The following is a 20,527-nucleotide window of genomic DNA, read 5'->3' on the forward strand; positions in this document are numbered from 1 at the left end:
ACAGAAGCTACTGTTGAACTTTTGGAACTCTGGCAAGCTCTATATGGGGAAGTTTCCAGATTGATGTAATGTTTTTTTGGCCTTGTACAGTATATGAATCTTTTTTTTTTTTTGTCTCTCCCCGCAGCGCTCTTATGCCCTGAAAACTCTTACTACAATATATGTGTCAGTGCGTGCCCTGAGTCCTGTGTTATTTTATCCGATATCCCCTGCCCCTGGGCCTGTTATGAAGGATGTCAATGTGACTCTGGGTACATGCAGAGTGGAAATGGCTGCATTAAAGCTGAGGAATGTGGCTGCTTCTTCCATGGGCAATATTATAAGGCGAGTTGCAACAGATGTTTTGCTCATACCTTTTCCTTTAAAATGGCAACAAATGTGTTTTTGTTTTTCAATCTAGTGAAACTATCCTTTCAGTAAGTGATCACACCAGAAAAAAACAGCTTTGTTTGCCTTTTTGTGAACTTTTGTTTGTTAGGGTGTGTTTTTTAATGACAAATCTGCATGTGATCCCATTGCACATTCAGTTATAAACAAGTTGCAACAGTCGAGCTAAATGAGTGACATGCCCAAGTTAATCCATTCACTGGTCAAAACATGAGTCATTAATGTGTTGGCAAATTGAATATGCCTCACCTGTACTTGTGGCATGACTAATAAGAAAATCCTGTGCCTTTTGTGTCTGTGGGTTGTTTGTGTGCATTGCCCAACTGTTCCCAAACAAACACTGACTCACTCTTGTCTGTAGATTGGCGAGAGATCGTGGGCTGAGGGATGCTCTGAGCACTGTCACTGCTCTGCCACAGCCACCATGTTCTGTGAGCCTGCCTCATGCCCTGAGGGAGAGAGCTGCACCCTTAACAATACTTGGGGCTGTGCAGGGAAAGGTAGGCTAAGCTGGTTCTGCTGCTTTAGGTGACACTTTTTCACAGGTTATCTGTTGATGTCAAATGAAAATTCATGTCAAACTGTCTGTGTCACTTTGTATTTATGGGGTTGCAAAACATAGGTTTTATTTTTTTAGTGTCCTGTCATTTTACCTTAAATGCAGTTAAATCCTTATCCTGTTTTGGATAGTTGATTATGTACTTTAAAATCTCCTCTCTGCCTAGGGGGTTTAGTAGGCTTTAGCTGCTTGTCAGTCATAAGTAATAAGCCTGTGATATAATGTGACATGTCACAAATAATTGAACCTGTTTTAAGATTTGATGCAATTCAAATTCACTACTACAGAAATGTACCTCTTAAATACGCATATCAGACTTCATTATGCAGTATATTGATTTATTTCATTTTGTTCCTAACTTTATTTGCAGCTGTCTTTTCATAAAGGGTGTTGTGTCTGCATGTTTTTTGTGGCTTTGAGCTCCATTGCCATTAATCTTGTGCTTTTCTTTTTCCAGCTAAAAGTGATGATAAAATATGTACAAATGAAGATACTTGTGGAGGCCAGAGACAACCTGTGCAAACTCAGTGTTTGGTACTGGGAGGTGCTCACTATTACACTTTTGATGGAAAGATGTTTGAATTTCAAGGAAACTGTACCTACACTCTGATGCAAGTTATGAATGATACATTTTGGGTCGGGATACAAAAAGACAGAACCCCGAATGACGCCTCCTCTATTAAAGCTATTCATGTCAAAGTTGCTAAACACACTGTTACAATCTACAGAGGGGAAAGAGGCCATGTTTGGGTAAGTGTGCCACATCCTTATTATCCTTACCTTGCTGTCAGACTTATGCTATAACATTGTTTATAAAGAAAAAAAAGAAGCCAGTTGATAATACTTTTTTTTTTTTTTTTTTGCTTTGCCATCTACAGTAGATACAGTGAAACAACAAGAATTAAGCACAGAATAATGTGTTCATCCTCTCTACAGATCAATGGAGAGAAAAAACTATTACCCTTGAATCTACAGTTTGGATCCATAAACGTTGCCCAGAGTGGTTTCTTTGTTGTTGTGGATACAAGTCTGGGCATTCAAGTTAAGTATGACTGCTCTCATTTTGCCACTATCCTCCTCCCTAATACAACCGCAGTCAATGGTTTATGTGGGAATAATAATGGCATTGAAGAGGATGATCTCAGGAGCCCTCAGGGTAAGGCTGTGGATGCTACCACCTTTGGCTGGCACTGGAGAGTTCCTGATCAGGAAGCCTGGTGTACAGCAGACTGTGGAGATGCTTGTCCACGGTGCTCTGCTGAACAGCTGCAGGAGAAAAATGTAGCAAGGCAGTGGATCTCTTTGCATGAATACATTTGGTCCCCACAAAATCCATTCTACCTGTGCAGAGACATTGTTAACTACACCAAGATCTCCACTGCCGTGAGCATATTTGACCTGTGCTCTAGTGATGACCCTCAGAAGACCCTGTGCCACATCTTGGAGGCATACGCTGCAGCCTGCCAAAATGCCCGGATCGAGGTCGGGGAGTGGAGGAAAGGCACCAACTGCTGTAAGCTTTGTTTTCTTTTACTGATAACTTGCTTTCTTGTTTGATTTTTACATGATGTGTAGAACAACAATGCTTTAACAGAACTTCCCTTAATCTTAATGAAAAGTTACTAACTACACCAAATCCCTCTAGATTATATCTGCTGCGTTAAGAATCTTTGAAGTTTCCTTAACATGGTTACTGATTTTTCTCTCCTATCAGCGATATCATGCCCTTTGAATAGTCATTTTGAGTCCTGTGGCACCGCCTGCCCCGCCACCTGTGAAGCCCGTCTAAATTCAAACCTCTGCACCCTGGCCTGTGTGGAGACCTGCCAGTGTGACCCAGGATTCGTTCTGGATGGTGACATCTGTGTCCCGTTGTCCCAGTGTGGCTGCAATCACAACGGCTACCATTACCACAGAAACCAGACCTTTTGGGCTGATGAGAGATGCACTGAAAAATGTGTCTGTGACCCCCACACCCACCAGACACAATGCCATGTGGATTCTTGTGGCCCTGATGAATCCTGCACTCTTGAAAATGGAGTCAGAAGCTGCATATCTCACCCGCAGCAGACATGCATTTACAGTGGTCATCACATAGTGACCTTTGACCAGCATGACTATGATTTGCATGGCACCTGTCAGTACCAGGTACTTGGCATGTGTGGAAACAAGCAGGGCCTACATGCCGTTCAGGTTCATGTGCAGACAGATGGACACCTGGAGTCAGCACTTCATGTTCTGGTCAATGTGAGCGGTGTACTTGTAGAGCTAAACAGCAAAAACATGGAGAGCTTAGAGGTAAGTGCTTATGAATGTTTCAAGAGTGCATTTTTACCCTGTTATAGGTCATAAATGCTGTAATAATTAAACCACACTTCAAAAAGTTTACTATGCAAAATGTGTTACTGTATGCTGTGTTTCAAATGTAATGTTGGCACCCCCTACAGGTTGATGGTGTCATAAAGAACATGCCCTATCACCTGGGCCCTACTGCACTGGCGTTCTCTCTGGGGATGCACACTTACATCTACACAGACGTGGGCTTCGAATTCAGCCTCAGCACAGAGGGCGTAGTTAACATTCGACTGTCCAGTAGATATGCTAATGCTGTGTGTGGCCTGTGTGGTAACTTCAACTCTGATCCTGTTGATGATCTCACAGCAACTGGTGCAGAAGAGCATCTCAGTCATGAGCATTTTGGAAAAGCTTGGAGGAGTGGGCAGAATCCCTGGTGTGTGGACGACTGCCTCGGAGGAAGTTGTCCAAAATGTTCAACTGAGCGTCTGGCCCACTTCTCTGACCCAGAGGCTTGCGGGAAGATTCTGGAAGTTAATGGACCATTTAGACATTGTCATGGCAAAGTGAACCCCTCCATCTTTCACAAGCGCTGCGTCAGTGACCTGTGTCTTCACGGAGGTCTCCAGCCTGCACTGTGTCACTCCTTGGCAGTGTATACTTCTGTCTGCCTCTCGCACAGAGCTACAGTTTATGCCTGGAGGAGTCCTGGGTTCTGCGGTGAGTGTTAATGTGCTCCCAGCCACTGTTGTGCTAGTGAATTAAATTAATATCCTCTACAATTGTAACTGTGCTGTTTGGAGTTCAGCATCATTGCACACCAAATGAAATATGGAGTTTGCAGATGCTATTTCATGTTTAGATTGTTGATATCGATCATGTTACATTCGGAAAAGAGGCTAGAGTTTATTTGCATATATATCAGATGAATGCCTGTAGGTGCTTGATGTAAAGTTTATTTTCTGTGTTTATCAACAAGCTAAGATTTTAAGTATAAATGCTACAGTATGCTTTGACTCATTGGTATTGAGGCCACAACCTTTCAGGTGCTATTGGACCACTAGATGGTACTAATGCATCACTGGTCAACCTTAACCTTTACAGTATTGTCCTGTCTTCCTTTCCTAAATAACTGATGTCTCTCTGTTTCTCTACAGACTCTCCCTGTCTCTCCAGCAGCAGTTACAACATGAGTTCTGCCTCTGTTCACCTCTGCCTCGGCTTGCAGAATAACACGGTAGAGATGCCTCTGAACACAGGGGAGAATTGCCTCTGTGAAGCAGGTTTAGTTCACAGTGGCAGCCAGTGCGTCTCTGCAGAAAACTGTGGCTGCTTTCACCAGGGAGAATACCTTCAGGCAGGACAGGAGGTGTCAACATGCGAAAAACTCTGTCGATGCAATGCTGGGGGACGCATGACTTGTCGTAATACTTTTTGTGGGAAGAATGAGGAGTGTAAGCTTCTTAGGGGCGTTCAAGGTTGCTACCCCAAACCCAAACTGGCACACTGCTCTGTTGATGGGTCCCAATACACCACGTTTGATGGACGGGCATTTGAATTTCATGGTTCATGTAACTACACCCTGGTGCAGACGTGTGCTCTCAAGAAGCTGGATGTGGAGCCTGTTTTCATAGCTGCAAAGCAAAACCATAACAAGGGAAGGCAAATCTCCTTGCAAGTCAATAAAATGTATTTTGAGATATCAGCAGCTTTTCCTGGAAATATTCTGGTAATTTATGTAATGATTTCACAACCTTCAACATGATTTATTGTTCATTGTTTAGTCATTTTTCACAGTATACACAAACTGTACTGTATATTGTGTTTAAAAATGATTTATTTCATCTAGGTAAATGGAGTCAATGAGAACCTGCCGTTCTCCCAAAGCAATTTCACCATGCACCAAAAAAATGGATGGATAATCATGAAGACACCACAGTCAGTTGAACTGATTTCAGACCTTAAAAACCACATTCTGGTCAAGATCCCAAACATTTACCACCAGACAACCTGTGGCCTTTGTGGAAACTATAATGACAATCCCTCAGATGACCTGCAGCTGCCCGATGGCTCTGTGATCTCTGAACCTGAGGTGTTTGGGCCCTCTTGGAAGCTACTTGATAATAAGACATCCTGCAGCGACGTATGTGACGGCACCTGTCAGCGCTGTCAGTCACCTATGCCAGAGTACACCTCTGACCTGTACTGCGGTCTTCTGACTCATCCCAAGGGACCCTTCTCTTCTTGTCAACATCTAGTGGGCCCACAGAAATTCTACTCGCTCTGCATGAAAAATCTCTGCATTTCACAGGGGCAACACTGGGCCCTGTGTGATGCACTGTGGGACTATGAGGCGGCCTGCAAAGAGGCTGGAGCGATGGTTGACCTCTGGACAAACACAACAAGCTGTGGTGAGTCTCTAACCGCTCAGTTAAATGTTTAAAACAATGAAGTGCTTTAAATTATTTGTAAGAGTGAGTAAGACAGATTTGTGTGTTTTTATTTTGCAGCTCATCAATGTCCTCAATTCAGCCACTACAGCCAGTGTGCCAATGTCTGCTCCTCACTGTGTCCTGAGATAAGCCAGGGAGTTCAGTGCCCTGGAGACTGTGAGAAAGGTTGCCAGTGTAATATTGGACACCTTTTTGATGGCAATGCCTGTGTACCAGCAGAGCAGTGTGGATGCATACAGGACGGGAGGAGGTTTAAGGTAAGGTCATGATCAAACACTGTTCTGTGTCCAGGCCAGTTAGAAAATGTTCATTTAGCAAGTTTTGCACTTTTACTTATGACTTTTTTTCTGGTGGCGAGCTTGAAGTTTTACCTCTTCAGTTGCAATCCAATATTTTTAATTGGCTTCTTTCATGTCATTGTTTCTAATTCCAGGCTGCTGAGAGCAAACTGCTACATAACTGTGCTGTTAACTGCACCTGTGGGCCTCCTCTAGTATGTGAGCAGTACTTATGTCCTCCACTGCACAAATGTGTTGTTTCAAATGGAGTCATGGGTTGCCACAAAGATGGTGAGCATTTAAATGTATTAATAATGAATTACTTGACGTGTTGCTCATACTAAAGTGAATGTATTTTCCTCTTACAGAACAAACCTCAGATCCATGCAAGGGAAAATGTGATGAAAAGGAGAAATGTTACCTGAGCAATGGTGTTCCTGTTTGTGAGCGCCTTGGGGGTCTGTGTTGGACCTGGGGAGGCCAGAACTACCATACCTTTGATCGGCTAGACTACAACTTTGAGGGTACTTGCACGTATCTGCTTGCAGCTAGCAAAGGGGAACCAAGTGGGCAGACACCCTTTAGTGTGTCCAAGAAGAATCTCTTCAACAGCAGTAGTGCTGCACCTTCTACAGAGGTGGTCACTGTACAAGCTTATGGGTTCAACATCAAGCTTGGTGGCAAAAATGGCAGCGTAAATGTAAGTGAAGGCTGGTGTCTGAATGACCAAGTTGCTCAGTATTGGTCTTATCGCTTACAATTGTCCTAATTAATTTTTTTTTCTCAGATAAATGGCCAAGTGAAATATGTTCCTGTTAACCTGCTGAAGGGTAAGATCCAAGTCTCTGACAAAGAAGGTAAAGCTCAGCTGAAGACTGACTTTGGCTTGCATGTTGTCTTTGGTGGGAACTCCACTGTTGTGGTTACACTGAGCCCACGCTACAAGGGCCAAGTCTATGGTCTGTGTGGCAACTTCAACGGTGATCATCAAGATGACATGGCTGTAACCATGCCTGGTTCCCCTCCTTCTAACTCGAGGTTTGAGTTTGCTCAGGCTTACCGGCTCTCTGATGGAGACGACACCTGTTCCACTGGCTGTAAGCGGGAACCTAGAGTCACCTTCCCTGCAGATCCTGTTTCTGAAGTTGCTGCTAGTAACAGCAGACTGTGTGAAGTGCTTAAGGAAAAGAGGGGTCCAATGGCCTACTATCATAGTCTGATTGCTCCTGATTCCTTCTATGAAAGCTGCTTAAGCAACCTCATGCAAAATGGAACATTGCAAGCTGCTCTTGACCAGGCAATATCTTCATATTCTATCATTTGTGAAGCATCCAGTGATGGCTACCACAGTGATGCAGTTGGTAAGTAGTTGTGTTGAAGGATTTTTTTTAAATTATGATTATTATGAGATCTCTAAATTACAAAAACAATGTCATTTCAGATGTGCACTGTCCACTAAACAGTCATTACAAGACCTGTGGCACAGCCTGTCCTCCATCCTGCGAGTATAATACCATCGCCTGTACAATGGCCTGTGTTATGGGCTGCTTCTGTGACCCTGGATTTATCACAAGTCTGACTGGCTGCGTGCGTCCACATCAGTGTGGTTGTACTGACTCCACAGGCAAATACCACAGCCTCAACTCAACTTACTGGACCCCAGACAACTGTGGTCAGCTCTGTACATGTGGACCAGCTACTGGAGAGGTCCACTGCCAACCGGCCCACTGCCCGAGAGGAATGGTCTGCAAGCAGCTACATCGCAAGAAAATGTGTCAGCCTGAGAAACCCATGAACTGTACAATGGTTACAGGGATGCATTTTACAAGCTTTGATGGGCATCATTTTGACTACAGAGACAGTTGTTCATACTCTCTGGTTCAAACCAAGTCTAATGTAACAGAACTTACACCGTTCACCATCACTATCTCTGATGCAATTTGTCACAAAAGGCTTTTTCATAGCCTCAACTTAAGTCTCTCTATCTATGATTTGGAGGTTGTGGTGGGAAAGCATGACCCAGGAAAGATTTTTGTGAGTACTGTTTAATCTCTTAACTTCAGTCAACAACTATAAAAGCATTTTAATGTGTTCTGTTCTTTTCATTGGCAGGTTGATGGACTTCATGAGCCCTTGCCATACTCCCACCCCACAGGCCATGTTAATGCCTACCGCACACCTTCATCCCTTGTCATTCACACCGATGTGGGCCTACAGGTGGTCGTCTACAACGCCGGCACTATTATGGTTATTCTTTCCAGGAGCTATGCCTCATCCGTCTCTGGTCTTTGTGCGAATGCAAACTCTGACCCTGAAGATGACCTGATGATGCCTGATGAAAAGCAAGCCCAAAATATACTGGAGTTTGTCCACAGCTGGAGGTCTCGGGGAGCCGAGGCCTGCAAGGACGACTGTTTCTCCAGACTGAAGCATTGTCCGGCTGAGACGCTGAAGCTGTTTGAAGGCAGCGATTTCTGTGGGGTGTTGTTGAATGAGCTTGGGCCCTTTGCAGACTGTTCCTCAGTTTTAAGTCCCAAGCATTACTTTCACAGTTGTGTAGTAGATGTCTGCTCTTATAGTGCACACTACTCTGCACTCTGCAGCTCCATTGCATCTTACGCAGCTGCCTGCCAAGCAGCTCGGCTACCAGTGAGGCATTGGAGAAGTGACACTTTCTGTCGTGAGTACATGGTTTAATCTGTGTCTTCATCTGTGACATTGTATTTAGCTTTAACTGCTCACAGCTGATTAGTGTCCAGCCTCAGACTTAAGACATTTGATGTGTGATACTTAAAATGTCTGTCCGTGTTCAGGACTGTTCCACTGTGAAATTGGCAATTACTTGAAAGCTCACTTGTTTACTGAGGCTTTAATGAACATCTTATACTAGGCAGTAATCATGCAAACTTTGTGTAAGGGGAAAATCCCGACAAATGGACCATAGTTCATCATTTTAAGAAGGATGGGAAGGCACCCTGCTAGTTTAGTTGGAAGGGGCAATTGAAGCAAGTACAGGGTGTAAGATAATAGCTGCAGTGTCACTGGTTAGATTTTAAACCCTTTCCCTAGATTGGTGCTCACTGTCTGCTTCATGTAGCCTGCCACGCAGAGAAAGAAACCACCTACTTGAAACATGGCAACACACCGTAAATGAAAAGAGGCTTAGAAGAGGAGAGAAGTACTGTGCAGTTGTTCACATGTATTTTTTAGAATAAATGTATCAAATGAACAAACATTGCAACCTCCTTAAATGGCCACAGCTACAAAAATTAATCAGGTTGCCCAAGTTTTTTTTTTTTAATTATTTTAAAAAATCTCGAGTACAAGATGATTAACTCAGTATTTTAACCATGAAGGTCAATATGTTGAGAATGTTGAATGGGTTTTGGATGAAAGTATTCCTATTGAAGCTTGAGTATGAATTGAATGCTTAATATTTTAGATCCTCAAAAAAAAAGTCTTGTTATTCAGTGAAATTGTTGACTTATTTACTTGCTCTCCCTCTAGGTATGTCATGCCCCAAAAACAGCCACTATGAGCTGTGTGGACCTCGATGTCCTGATGTGTGCCAAGGACTGTCCTCTCCAGCAAACTGTAGCGGAGGTTGTGAGGAAGGATGCCAGTGTGACCACGGCTACGTCTTGAGCGATGGTCAGTGTGTGCCGGTTTCGGACTGCGAATGCATGCATGAGGGACACCATCACCCCGCTGGTCCCTTCGTGGAAAACTGCCAAAAGTGTAACTGTGACAGAGGACTGGTCACCTGCGTTGCCATCGAGGACTGTTTAGTAGAGAAGGGCCCTGCCTTGCAGTATGGTGTGTGCCAAGTGTTTGCTGGTTTTGGCTACATTACATTCGATGGTGTTATTCTGCCTCACCATGGAGCTTGCACATATCTATTGTCGGCTGTCTCCTCTAAGGTTACTCCAGACTACACTCTTCTAATAAGCTTCAAAAATGAAAGCAGTGGAAACTTCACAATCAGCAGACTAGTATTTGATATGCTTTCTCTTGAGGTCTCTATTGACCCTGAAACTCTATGGAAAATACAGGTAAGTGCTGCATGTTGTACACATTCAAGTGTTGGAGAAAAGTTTGATCAGATCTTTTCAGCTTTAACTATTAACTTTTACTGTTTAGGTTAATAAAGAAGAGCGCAGCGTCCCTTTTGACAATGGAGAACTTCAAACATACCAAGATGGCAACAGACTGATTATCAAAACACGATCCGGGTTGGAAATGTCCTTGTCCGCTACACAATACCTCAGGTTAACTGTACCCCAGGTATATGATGGCACAGCTTCAGGCCTCTGTGGGAACTTCAATGGGGACGAGTATGATGACATGGAACTGAGAAATGGTAGTCTCACCAGCAGCTTTGCGGAGCTCCTGCACAGTTGGGCAGAGTTGGCTCCTGAAGGACACTGCGCCGACACCTGTGGGAGAGAGTGTAATCAGTGCAGCCTGTCCCCACACGACAGCAGCGTATGCGATGTCCTGTTGATCATTAGTGTTGAATTCAGCCAATGCTGGAACAGCAGTGTTGAGTGGGAGATTTACACGCAAATGTGCATAAGGGCAGTTTGTGCTGGGGCAGGAGACAGGGCCCTATGTCTCGCACTGGAAGCACTTTTTTCAGCCTGTCAAGCTAAAGGAATACCAGTAGGACCATGGAGAGAGAATACTCCATGTAGTAAGTGAATCATTTTTATCACAGGTTTAATCAGGAGTATGAGATGCAATCTGAAGTATTTATGTTTTCTGCCCACAGCTCTTGAGTGTCCTGACCGCAGTAGCCCAAGTGTCTGTGTTGAGGCCAGTTCCAGTTCATGCCCTGCTTCACTCCAGGCTGATTTTCCAGCAACCAGCTGTTCAGAAGGCTGCCAGTGCCATCACCATAAAGTGTTTGATGGGGGAGAGTGTGTGCCTTACAGTCGGTGCGGGTGTCTTCTTGGTGATAGATATATAGAGGTAAATATTAAACCTCACCACTGACAAAGAAACTGTTCCCTTGAGGACAAACCTGGAATTTATTATCTACAGTGAGGGGGATCTTCTAGATCCTTTACTTAAAATATTTTACATACCTTTTTTAAGTTATTGCAGGAGCTCAAAAAAGTACACTTTGTCATTTAATATTACTTTTGCATTCATGTTATAGATTGAATTTACTTCTGAAGTTTCTTTAACTTATCTTAACAATATTTGAGTGCATCTATTGTGTTGCTATGAATTCATGTGCTAATTATCCACATCAATTGATCATACACTTAAGTGACGCTATGCTCATAAATCAGAAGTCCAGGGTTAAGATTTTGTGTTTATCAAGTTTCTTATGTCAAACAGTTGCTCCGAGCATCAAGTCATAATTTGTGAAGATGGTTAAAATAAGTTTAAGTTGACAGGAAAGGATTTAAGGTTTTTCTTGAATATGCTGTTAGGTGGTTTATTTTTTTACAAACTATAGTTTTGTACAGTGTTTGTGAAATCTCAAATTGTGAAATAACTTAAGCTGTCAGATTAATGTAATAGAGTAAAATACTTAGCCTCATAAATGAAGTGAGGTACAAAAAGAGGAGAGACTCAAGCACATGTATTTTTTTATTGCAGCACTTAATGTCTGTCAAAGCTCACACATGGTTTTCAAAGCAACTTTCTAATCTTCTCTCTCTCTCTTCACCCCTCAGGCTGACGAGCTCCTCTACACAGAGGACTGCACCCAGAGATGTTGGTGTCACCCTCTCAGTGGGGTGCTTTGTAAGGATGCAGGCTGTGATTCAGAGCAGGAATGTACTCTGAGGAATGGCTCTTGGAGCTGTCGGGATAGACCTGAAGTGTGTGAGCTCAGGAACAGCCTCCAGGTGTCCACCCTCAGTAGTCAGCAGCTAATCCTGGAGCCCAGCGTAGCTTACAGTCTGATGTCTCTGTGCGATGAAGCCAGTGCGCAGTGGTTCAGTGTGATGTCCTACTATGGACCTTGTAATGGCAGCTCCAGATCAGTCAGTGTGTTTCAAATCCTCCTGCAGGGATCGTCAATCACCATTCAGGACTGTACAGTAAAGGTATAACTCGGTTAAAGGTTTTGATGGTAACAAACTGAAAGTCATTTTGAAACCTTGTATGTTTGTGTGAATTTACTATCCTGCTGTCGTGCCCCACAGGTGAATGGACAGTTGGTGTCCCTCCCTCACATTTTGCCATTCGGGTTCTCCCTGAAATCAGGAATGAGCCAGGACAAGTCAGAGGTCACTGTGATTCTGAGCAGAGATGCTGGGATGGAGAAAGAGCTGGACGTAGAGATTGGTGTTACCATGGTGACAATAAAGGCTCCTCTCTGGTACTCTGAAAAATTGTGTGGTCTATGTGGAAACCTGAACGACCTCCACTCTCTCAGTTCGGTCAGGTCATGGGCCCGCTCTGACTTTGCAGGCTGGTGAGTAATGTTCTCCGCAACAACAGAACTGTGTCTGTCTGTTAAACATTTTATAATGAGTGTTTCCTCTCCTCACAGTGGCTTCACCGGATGATAGCTGTCTGTTTTGATTTTCGATTAATGCATATTATTTTAAATACAAAACAATTTAAACAACTCTGCAGTGGCTTCATTGAAACTCTGGATATCTTGACTTTCTTGTACATTTATACATTACACTGGAAGCTCTTATCAGTGAGCCCATATACCTTTTGTAATCAGGTCCTCTCCAGCCCCTGTTGTTTAGGTTTAAACTAATAAAATAATGAGGGCAAATGTTATCTTAATCCACCATATGTGTACAGGAACTAACAGGAGTAGTATTGCTATGCCCAGAGGGTTCTGACCAGATGAACCCCAATTAAACATTTGAGGGTTATTAAAGCTTTGTTTAATTAAAATCCAATGTAAACTTTTCAGGGCTAGATCATATTTACTTTTTATAATTTTTGATGCAACCTCTGCTAGATTCTTGGATGTCACCCAAAACCAGCCGTTTCTTTTGCAGCCCTAATACAGCAATTGAAAAGATTAGGTTGTAAGGGATCGTTCGGTTTCATGCCATGTTCCAAACATTTTGCAAGAATGGACATCATTTGTTTACAAGCATAAGCTGGCATAAAGGACGAAAGATAAACCTGGGCGGATCATGTTTGTTTGTTTAGCAGGGCTTATGTGCCACATTTGTTTTTGATAACTTAAAATGTAGATGACAAACACGAAGGAGGAGAAGAGCATTTTGCCAGCAAAGACCAAAAAAGTAGGGAAATAAATTGATATACTTTCAAATGTTTCAATGCCAGTATTTTCCAGACATCCCCATCTCGACCACTATCATTAAATTTATCTGAAGTGTCTGTCTCTTTGGTATCTTTGAAGATATGTTGAGACTTCGCTCACCACATTTCTGCTTACGTTAGTTAACTTAAGACAAAACTATATTAATTAAAAAATAAACATGTCATTACATCATGAATAAGAATCACTGTTATATTTATTGCAGTAGAACAAGTCATGAGAGAAAGTTCAATAAAACAAATGTTTAGAAAGCAGGGGGTTAAAGCTTAAAATGAGTTATTTCATGATCTGGTGGGATATTTACAAAAAAACTAAGATTTTATTTTTATCTCGAGAAATGTCATTATGTAAGAAAACATCCTATGTAATCCAGAGGTATGGAGGTGTAACGTTTTGAATAACATCAAATAATACTTTCACTGTAAACTGATTAATTTAAGAGAAGGACAACATATGGAGTCATTTCCTAAACATGTATTTAATTTGATAGGGGGAATTCAATTCTTACTCGCATGTAATTAAAGCTGAAAAGCTCCCTGACTGTCAAAATTTAATATGAAAGCTCTGATTTCTTGAAAGCCGAATTGCAGACATAACTTTTAACCAACTAATTTCTGATTTGACATTTGGAACAACGAGAATATTCTCTATTAAATGTAACTACTTTACAAGAAGTGGGCTGACCATGATATTTTTGGACTAAACTTGAGTGGAATTGACTTAGCAATGAAGGGTTTCATTCTAAATTTCAGAAAGTCAAAGAATATGTAATTGTTTTTCATAGTTTAAAATATGGATTTATTTTTATTTGAAAAATATGTGACAGGGGATCAAATAGATACATATGTAACTACTTACAAACTATTAATCTGTCATCAGGTAGATTTTTTTTTTTAAGGGATTCACTTTATAAGGAAATGAAGCGGCATAAAGCGTAGTTGGTTAGTGATACATTTTGGTTTGGAAATAAAGTACACATAAAAATAGAGGTGAACCTTCAAGCCATTACAAATTTCTGCCTTCATTTGTTTAGGAGGACGTTTTTTTTTTTCTTCAGTTGTTCCAAACAGAAGTGTAACAAACACACACACATTTATACTGCACTTAGTAGTAAAGCCCTGTCATCCTGAAATGCTTTATGTTGGCTAGTAACAAATGTGCATTCATATTATTGCAATGATATACATGTTAAATACTTAAACAGGAAAATGTCACTAAAAAACAATCTGTGCCTTTAAGCAATTGGGACTCTTATTTAAATAATTTGGGTGATTTGCTCAGCTTAAGCATACTCGTTATTTTTATCTCTGAAGCACAACACCCTTATATTCTACTATTTAAAGTACAATCTATTCTTTGTAGAATACTTTAAGTTAAGTGTTAAACAGTGTGTTAAACTGAACAAAATCAGGAGTAGTAGTGATGGAAATTGTTAAATTTAGATGAGTATTTCTATAACTCTTTTTTTTTTTTTTTTTTTTTTTTAATCCTGCTGACCAAATTATGAATCTTACTAAATGTGACCTAGCTCTATTAGTCAATCACTGCTGTATTCTTACAAATTTTGCCTCAGATTTCCCCAGCAGGACATGCAGCCAAGTGAACGCTCAATTTGAAGCAATTCCCTTCTGTGTCAACCCCATCAGTTGAGAGAATTGTTGTGCGGTCAAACCTTTCTGCTTGTGTGAATGATGCAGAATGTTAAACGGGGAAAGAATTTGAGTGTGCAGCAAATAAAGGATAGCCATCTAAATTGAAATTTTCTTTTGTTGGGAATACCATTTACCTTCAGCTGCTATTGAGTTGGAACCATTAAACTGAATTGGTGAAACAGGAGAGTAATCTAAATCCTGCAGGCCCTGACTGAGCCCAGAAAATGTTCTTTTCACAGCAAAGGCGCAGATATTGATAATATTTCCATTATGCAATTATATTGTCTGTGCAAGTGACTTATTGAGTGCTGCTGAGAAGCAGTCAAGTGACTATTTCTCAGTCTAAATCCCTCACAATGGTTATCAAAGGGGAAAGCAATCCATCCATTAAAGGCTAGCATTCATCCCTGCTTTTTAAATTCAAAATAAAGGTGTTTGCAGGCAATTTATCTGTGGCGTCATATTCTTTCTTCGAACTGTTTCAGTCGAGGCCTAGTTTTTTTCATAGTTTGATTCCTTTGATTGCCTTGGCACAAATAGTCTAATCTGTTTTCCACAGTTTTTGACAGTTTCTTTTCATACATTTGATTTGTGAAGCACAGTTTTGTACCTGTCTACTTCACTTTAAATAACTTTAAAAGAAGATCCTTTTGATATGCTCTTGTCTTTTTAAATTCAAGCCCTTCCACCGTCTAGCAGGTTCACCTAGTACTAGTTAAGACGGCAACTTACTATTTTGATTGTCAACTTGTCAATGATTATTGAAATGATTGATTAATTATTGGATACTATTTTGAACAATTACTTATTTTCTTTAGCTTTCAGTGTTTAATTTAACATAACTCTTTCAAAATCTAAATATGCCATTAAAATTTTTATTTCAAGCCATATTTTTGTCTTGGCTTCAAACATTACTTTTGTTACTGAAAGACAGATTCTTTTGATTTAAAGTGTAGTCAAGTTCCAACAGTTTATTGTAAGAGTTTGCTCCACTGTAGAGGTAGGAGTGGAGGAAGAAGAAGAGATGAGAAGGGGTAAAACAAAAATTCAATGTCCTAACGTTTTAAGGTAGGAGACTATAATGTTAATGAGAAAAAAATCACAGCATGACTGTAACTTTGAACTGTAGTATTTCACGTGTGAGGTGCAGCCCAGGCTTGAACAGCCTGAACCGATCAGCATACATAAAGTGGTCTGGCAACATTTCTTAAAAATCCTGGGGAAAATTGCCAAATATTTTCAATGATGGATTCTGAAATTTTCAGGAATTCATCCGAAAATGTACAACTGTTTCAAAAATGTTCTGGAAACATTTCCCCAAAATTCAGGGAAATTCCTTAAAATTCCTGTGGAAATTCCGACAGAATTAGCTGGAAGAATTCCCTAGAAATACAAAAAAAAATCAATCATAGGGAAACTCAAGTTTGGGAATTTCCCAAAACATTTGATTGCTGCCACAATTCCCAAAAGAAACTAATTCCAATTATAGTTCCCAGAATATTCATGAAAAATTCTGGTAATATTCCCCAAAATTCATGGGAAAATTCATTTGTAACAACAGTTTTTAGACAGTTCCCAAAACATTCATGTGAAATTTACCCAAATGTCTGGGAAGATTCCCTAGAATATTCCCCCAAATATCCTGATGAAATGAGAGAAAATTCCCAAAACATATTCAGGAAGCAAGAGTGATTTATCACAAATAATTTGAAAGTTCTCTGTAAAATGTCAGGTAAAATACTTCAAGGATAATTTTTGAAATTCCAGACACAGAATTTGAAAATTCCCCTAATAATTTTCTTGGAGAATTTGCGGGAAACCTTAAGAAACATTTCAAGTTTCAGGGAAGTTGTTTTAATTCAAATAGAGTTTTTGAAAAAATCCCATGGAAATTCCTCAAACTTTCTGAACTAAAATTTAACAATTTCACAGATTTCCAAAGATTGTGGGAGAATTTACAGGAGGTGCATTTTTTTGGGAATACTAGACAAAGAAAACTCCTGGGAAATGTCCCACTTATTATTTTTTTAATCTCTCTTGTGAAAGGTTGGAAAATTTCAGCACAAATATTCCAGAAGAAGATTCCCATATACTATTTTTGGAAAATTCCCCAAACTAACAGGAAAATAATATTTTCCAGAACATTTTCTAAAATTCACAAAAAACTTCTCCCAGAATTCCACAGAAAGTTCCCCCAAACTTCTAGGATAAATTCCTGATAATTCCATGGAAAATTCTCAAAAATTTTTAACAAAAGTTTCCACAAAGAATCAGAAGATTCCAAATCAAAGCTTCAAAACGTTTCCAGAAAAACTCACAAAGTGGACAAAGGTTTCAAAAAATATTTTGGGGAAATTCCAGAGACAGCTGATTCTGAGTTGGAGAAATAAATGTTCACCTTAAGCATTGTCATCAATGAGACCCACATACCCTGGTTATGCAGCTGGTCGACACAACCTTCAACCACAAAGTCTCTTAACTTCAAAAGCACTGAGTTTGTAAGTCCTTCAAGCAATTACATGGAAGCTGTTTGTGTCCTCTGTGGCAACCCGGACAGCAAACCCCAGGTGACCTGATTCCAAAGAATGGTAGCAAACCAGTGTCAGATTGTGATGCCAGCTGGCAAGTGGCTTAGATCCCAGGCTGGTTTTAAGGCAGTAAAGGGTGTGTCTTGACTGTGACAATGCCGAGAAGGTTGAAAATGAGAAAGTAGATAACTGCAGTATATTTAAAAACCCAAGACTGCCGTTCTGATTGCCTTAGCAAGGAGGAACAAGCTGGCCTTTTTAAATCTGTGTTGTTAATCATGTTTACCTGTATAGGGCTAGAGTAGATTTGCTGTGGCAAACTATTGCGTCATACACTACTGCCTTCCAGGCTATTTGGGGCAAGTTGTACAGGTGAAGAAGAAGTCAATTCTGTGGTAAGAGCTGCATTTATTTTTTATTAAATCTTTCATAAAAAAGTGGCAATTATTTACAGTAAGTAACTGTTCTGTCTGGTACGTCCATCCTCTGTTTCAATGTGTGTTTCTTTTTTAATTTCTGGGATTTTACATTGCCTGCATTTAAAGTCTGTGAAATAAAAGGGTCTTCAGTGAATAAGAAAGACATCCTCTTTTATGTCTATTATGTACTTTTTCCTGATCCGCCTGTTGGCAAGGGAATGTGTCAACTCTGATTACTTCCATTATCCCTCCAATTTATGGGCAAATTCTGAGGTACGTACATGTGCACACTTTCCACAGTATTATGACTAGAAGGCATCCACCTGACAGCCTTTTCTGTTCATGTTGAGAACATGCCATTGAACACAATTATTAACAAGAAAGGGATGTCTCTCACAAAGCAGGCTCTCATCATAAAGACCTACCAGAGTCCTGCAGAGTAAGTGAATAATGTTAATTTGAACCATTTGTATCCATTATTGGATGCAGTGAATATTACAGTTTGAAGCCTGCAACAGTTGATGGTTAAAACCTTAGTTAAACGTTTTTAACATCCTAAACACCAGGCATCTTTTTCTTTTTAATAATCTTGAAATATCCTCATGTGAATCTTTATAAAGGAACAGTTTAGGTCTGTCGAGGAGGCATGCATTCTAGGTTACTGCAACAACTCTGCTGTAGCTCATGAACTAGTCTATAAAGTGACAATCACAGCACCAGTGGTCGACATGGTAATTTCCCTTGCCTGTGCACCAAATTTAAAGGTATCCTAATGGGCAGCTTTCAGCTCACCATCATTGTGAATATGTTTAGAAAAATCAGGGAAGGACACCATCTCTAATGTGCTATTTGAAAATGGCTGTGAAGGGTATAACTGCCGTAAATGTTATGCAGCTCACTAGACTGTCCACTCACTGCTGTATGCTTAAAGCACCCAAAGGTCCTTTTGCAGTGTTTCATACTAAACTGGACCCACAGCTGTACTTTGATGACTGTGTGTTTGATGTGGGGGGCTCCCAGCAATGATTGAAAGTTGCTGTGTAACAGCTAGGCCCCTATGCATTCAAATGTTGCACGGCAGGAAAAAAAGAGGAGCAGCATCATTCTGTTCTAAATGATAAAGAGAAATTGACCTTTTCCTTTTATATCATTCTTTAAAAGTAAATGTTGTTCATTACTTGTAGTTCTCTAACAATTAATTTTAGCTTTAAAAATGCCCAGCTGACTGTCACTATGACCTGTGTGAAGAATTTACAAGCTAAACCCAAGATTATGGATGTGATGATTGATTATTATTCAATGAGCAGATGTATATTAGAAGCAATAGAATGAGTGCGGCGGCTATGTCCATATAAATACAAGTGTGATACTATTCAAAATCCTTAGTAGTAGTATTTATGATGTCATGGCATTAAAGTTGCCTTTGTTTTTTCAAAATATGCACTGAGGATTTCTCCTGAGACTTAATTAGTAGATTGTCTAAATATTTTCTTTCTCCCCCTTTTTATTAATAATTAATAAGCCTGGTTTATGTCCACAGCCTGGTGAGGATGTGCATGAAGAAGACTAACAGAAGGAGCCTCTGTAATCCTGAGACAGGCGTCGTACATGAAAAGTATTTCTGTCTTCTAAGAAGTAAATATATGGTCAAAAAAAGACTCAAGTCATGTACTTATTTAGGTAGGGAAGAAAATTGTGTATTTGTGTTAAGCAGTTTTAAATACTCTTCATTTTTTAAAGAGTAAACACTGTGTTTTATTTTTTGTTCCATTTGCCGTATGTAGATCCCTTCAAAGATTCCCAAGTGTCATGGAGAAGTGCGTCATGATATGTTGAGTGATGGTATTTAAGTTTCTAAGCTCATGTGTTTGACCTGTAGTATTTCTGCTGTTAAAGTCAGCAGTTGTAGAGAAAATACTTGGTCTGCTACTCTCTAAAAGCAATAGAACTAGGATACGTGTCTAAATGACAGAAACAAAAATTCTGTTCCAGACAATGGCCTACAGTAAGATGTGTGGTGAAGGAAAAAAGATTAATGACTGGGAGGGGAAGTTTTGCTGCCTTGAGTTGTTCAATGAGCTAATTTGCTCATTTTAATGAAAGATTTCAATCAGATTTCTTTTTTTTTTTAGGTTTGCTGAATCTCTTTAGATTTTAATTTCTTTCTAGCAGTTAACTGTCAATGTCCCGGCCATTATACAAACTAGGGATGTGAATGTGTAGTCGACTCAACGGTTAAATGTCCTCAACCTCGCTTGCCAGCACCAGAATTACTAGACGGTTAAACAAATTATTAATATTTGTATATGTTGGCCCTCGAAGTTCAACGCAGCAACCTACTAGTCAGGGCTGTAGCCAGACTGGCTGTAGCTCTGGTTAATGGGCCTACTTTCCCAGCTCTAAACCCGGGTGTAAACAAGAACAGTGAACAGATAGCATCTCATAGGAGCATTGCTGTTGAGATAAAAATGTTTTTAGGCTGTGTCAAGATAATCTGGCATATCGACTGGAGCAATGCGTAACCACATTTAGCACAGGAATGTGGACGTTAACCTCCACGGAGGAGAGAAGACTGGTAGTGCTGGCACTGCTAGAGTTAGCCGCACTATGCAAACAAATGGACATTGTTAAAGCAACAATATGTAACTTTTCCACCTTAGAATAGTAGTTTCAGCGGTCAATTAAG

At 40.5% G+C, this 20,527-nt stretch overlaps 1 protein-coding gene across 1 annotated transcript in view; it reads left to right on the plus strand.

Annotated features, from left to right (window-relative positions):
- Positions 1-12,558, plus strand: part of LOC132984068 (IgGFc-binding protein) — an 18,370-nt gene extending 5,812 nt beyond the window's left edge. The window contains exons 2-19 of the mRNA XM_061050704.1: positions 1,404-1,696; positions 1,883-2,459; positions 2,661-3,244; positions 3,394-3,961; positions 4,399-4,970; positions 5,091-5,652; positions 5,752-5,951; positions 6,128-6,263; positions 6,341-6,672; positions 6,760-7,333; positions 7,414-8,006; positions 8,085-8,652; positions 9,480-10,024; positions 10,113-10,665; positions 10,744-10,943; positions 11,660-12,034; positions 12,134-12,405; positions 12,484-12,558. Of these exons, the coding sequence (XP_060906687.1) occupies positions 1,404-1,696; positions 1,883-2,459; positions 2,661-3,244; positions 3,394-3,961; positions 4,399-4,970; positions 5,091-5,652; positions 5,752-5,951; positions 6,128-6,263; positions 6,341-6,672; positions 6,760-7,333; positions 7,414-8,006; positions 8,085-8,652; positions 9,480-10,024; positions 10,113-10,665; positions 10,744-10,943; positions 11,660-12,034; positions 12,134-12,405; positions 12,484-12,499 (7,520 nt within the window). The 3' untranslated portion in view covers positions 12,500-12,558. The remainder of the gene's footprint in view (positions 1-1,403; positions 1,697-1,882; positions 2,460-2,660; positions 3,245-3,393; positions 3,962-4,398; positions 4,971-5,090; positions 5,653-5,751; positions 5,952-6,127; positions 6,264-6,340; positions 6,673-6,759; positions 7,334-7,413; positions 8,007-8,084; positions 8,653-9,479; positions 10,025-10,112; positions 10,666-10,743; positions 10,944-11,659; positions 12,035-12,133; positions 12,406-12,483) is intronic.
- Positions 12,559-20,527: the final 7,969 nt, after the last annotated feature.

This window comes from Labrus mixtus, chromosome 11 (assembly GCF_963584025.1).
Source record: "Labrus mixtus chromosome 11, fLabMix1.1, whole genome shotgun sequence".
Classification (NCBI taxonomy): Eukaryota; Metazoa; Chordata; class Actinopteri; order Labriformes; family Labridae; genus Labrus; species Labrus mixtus.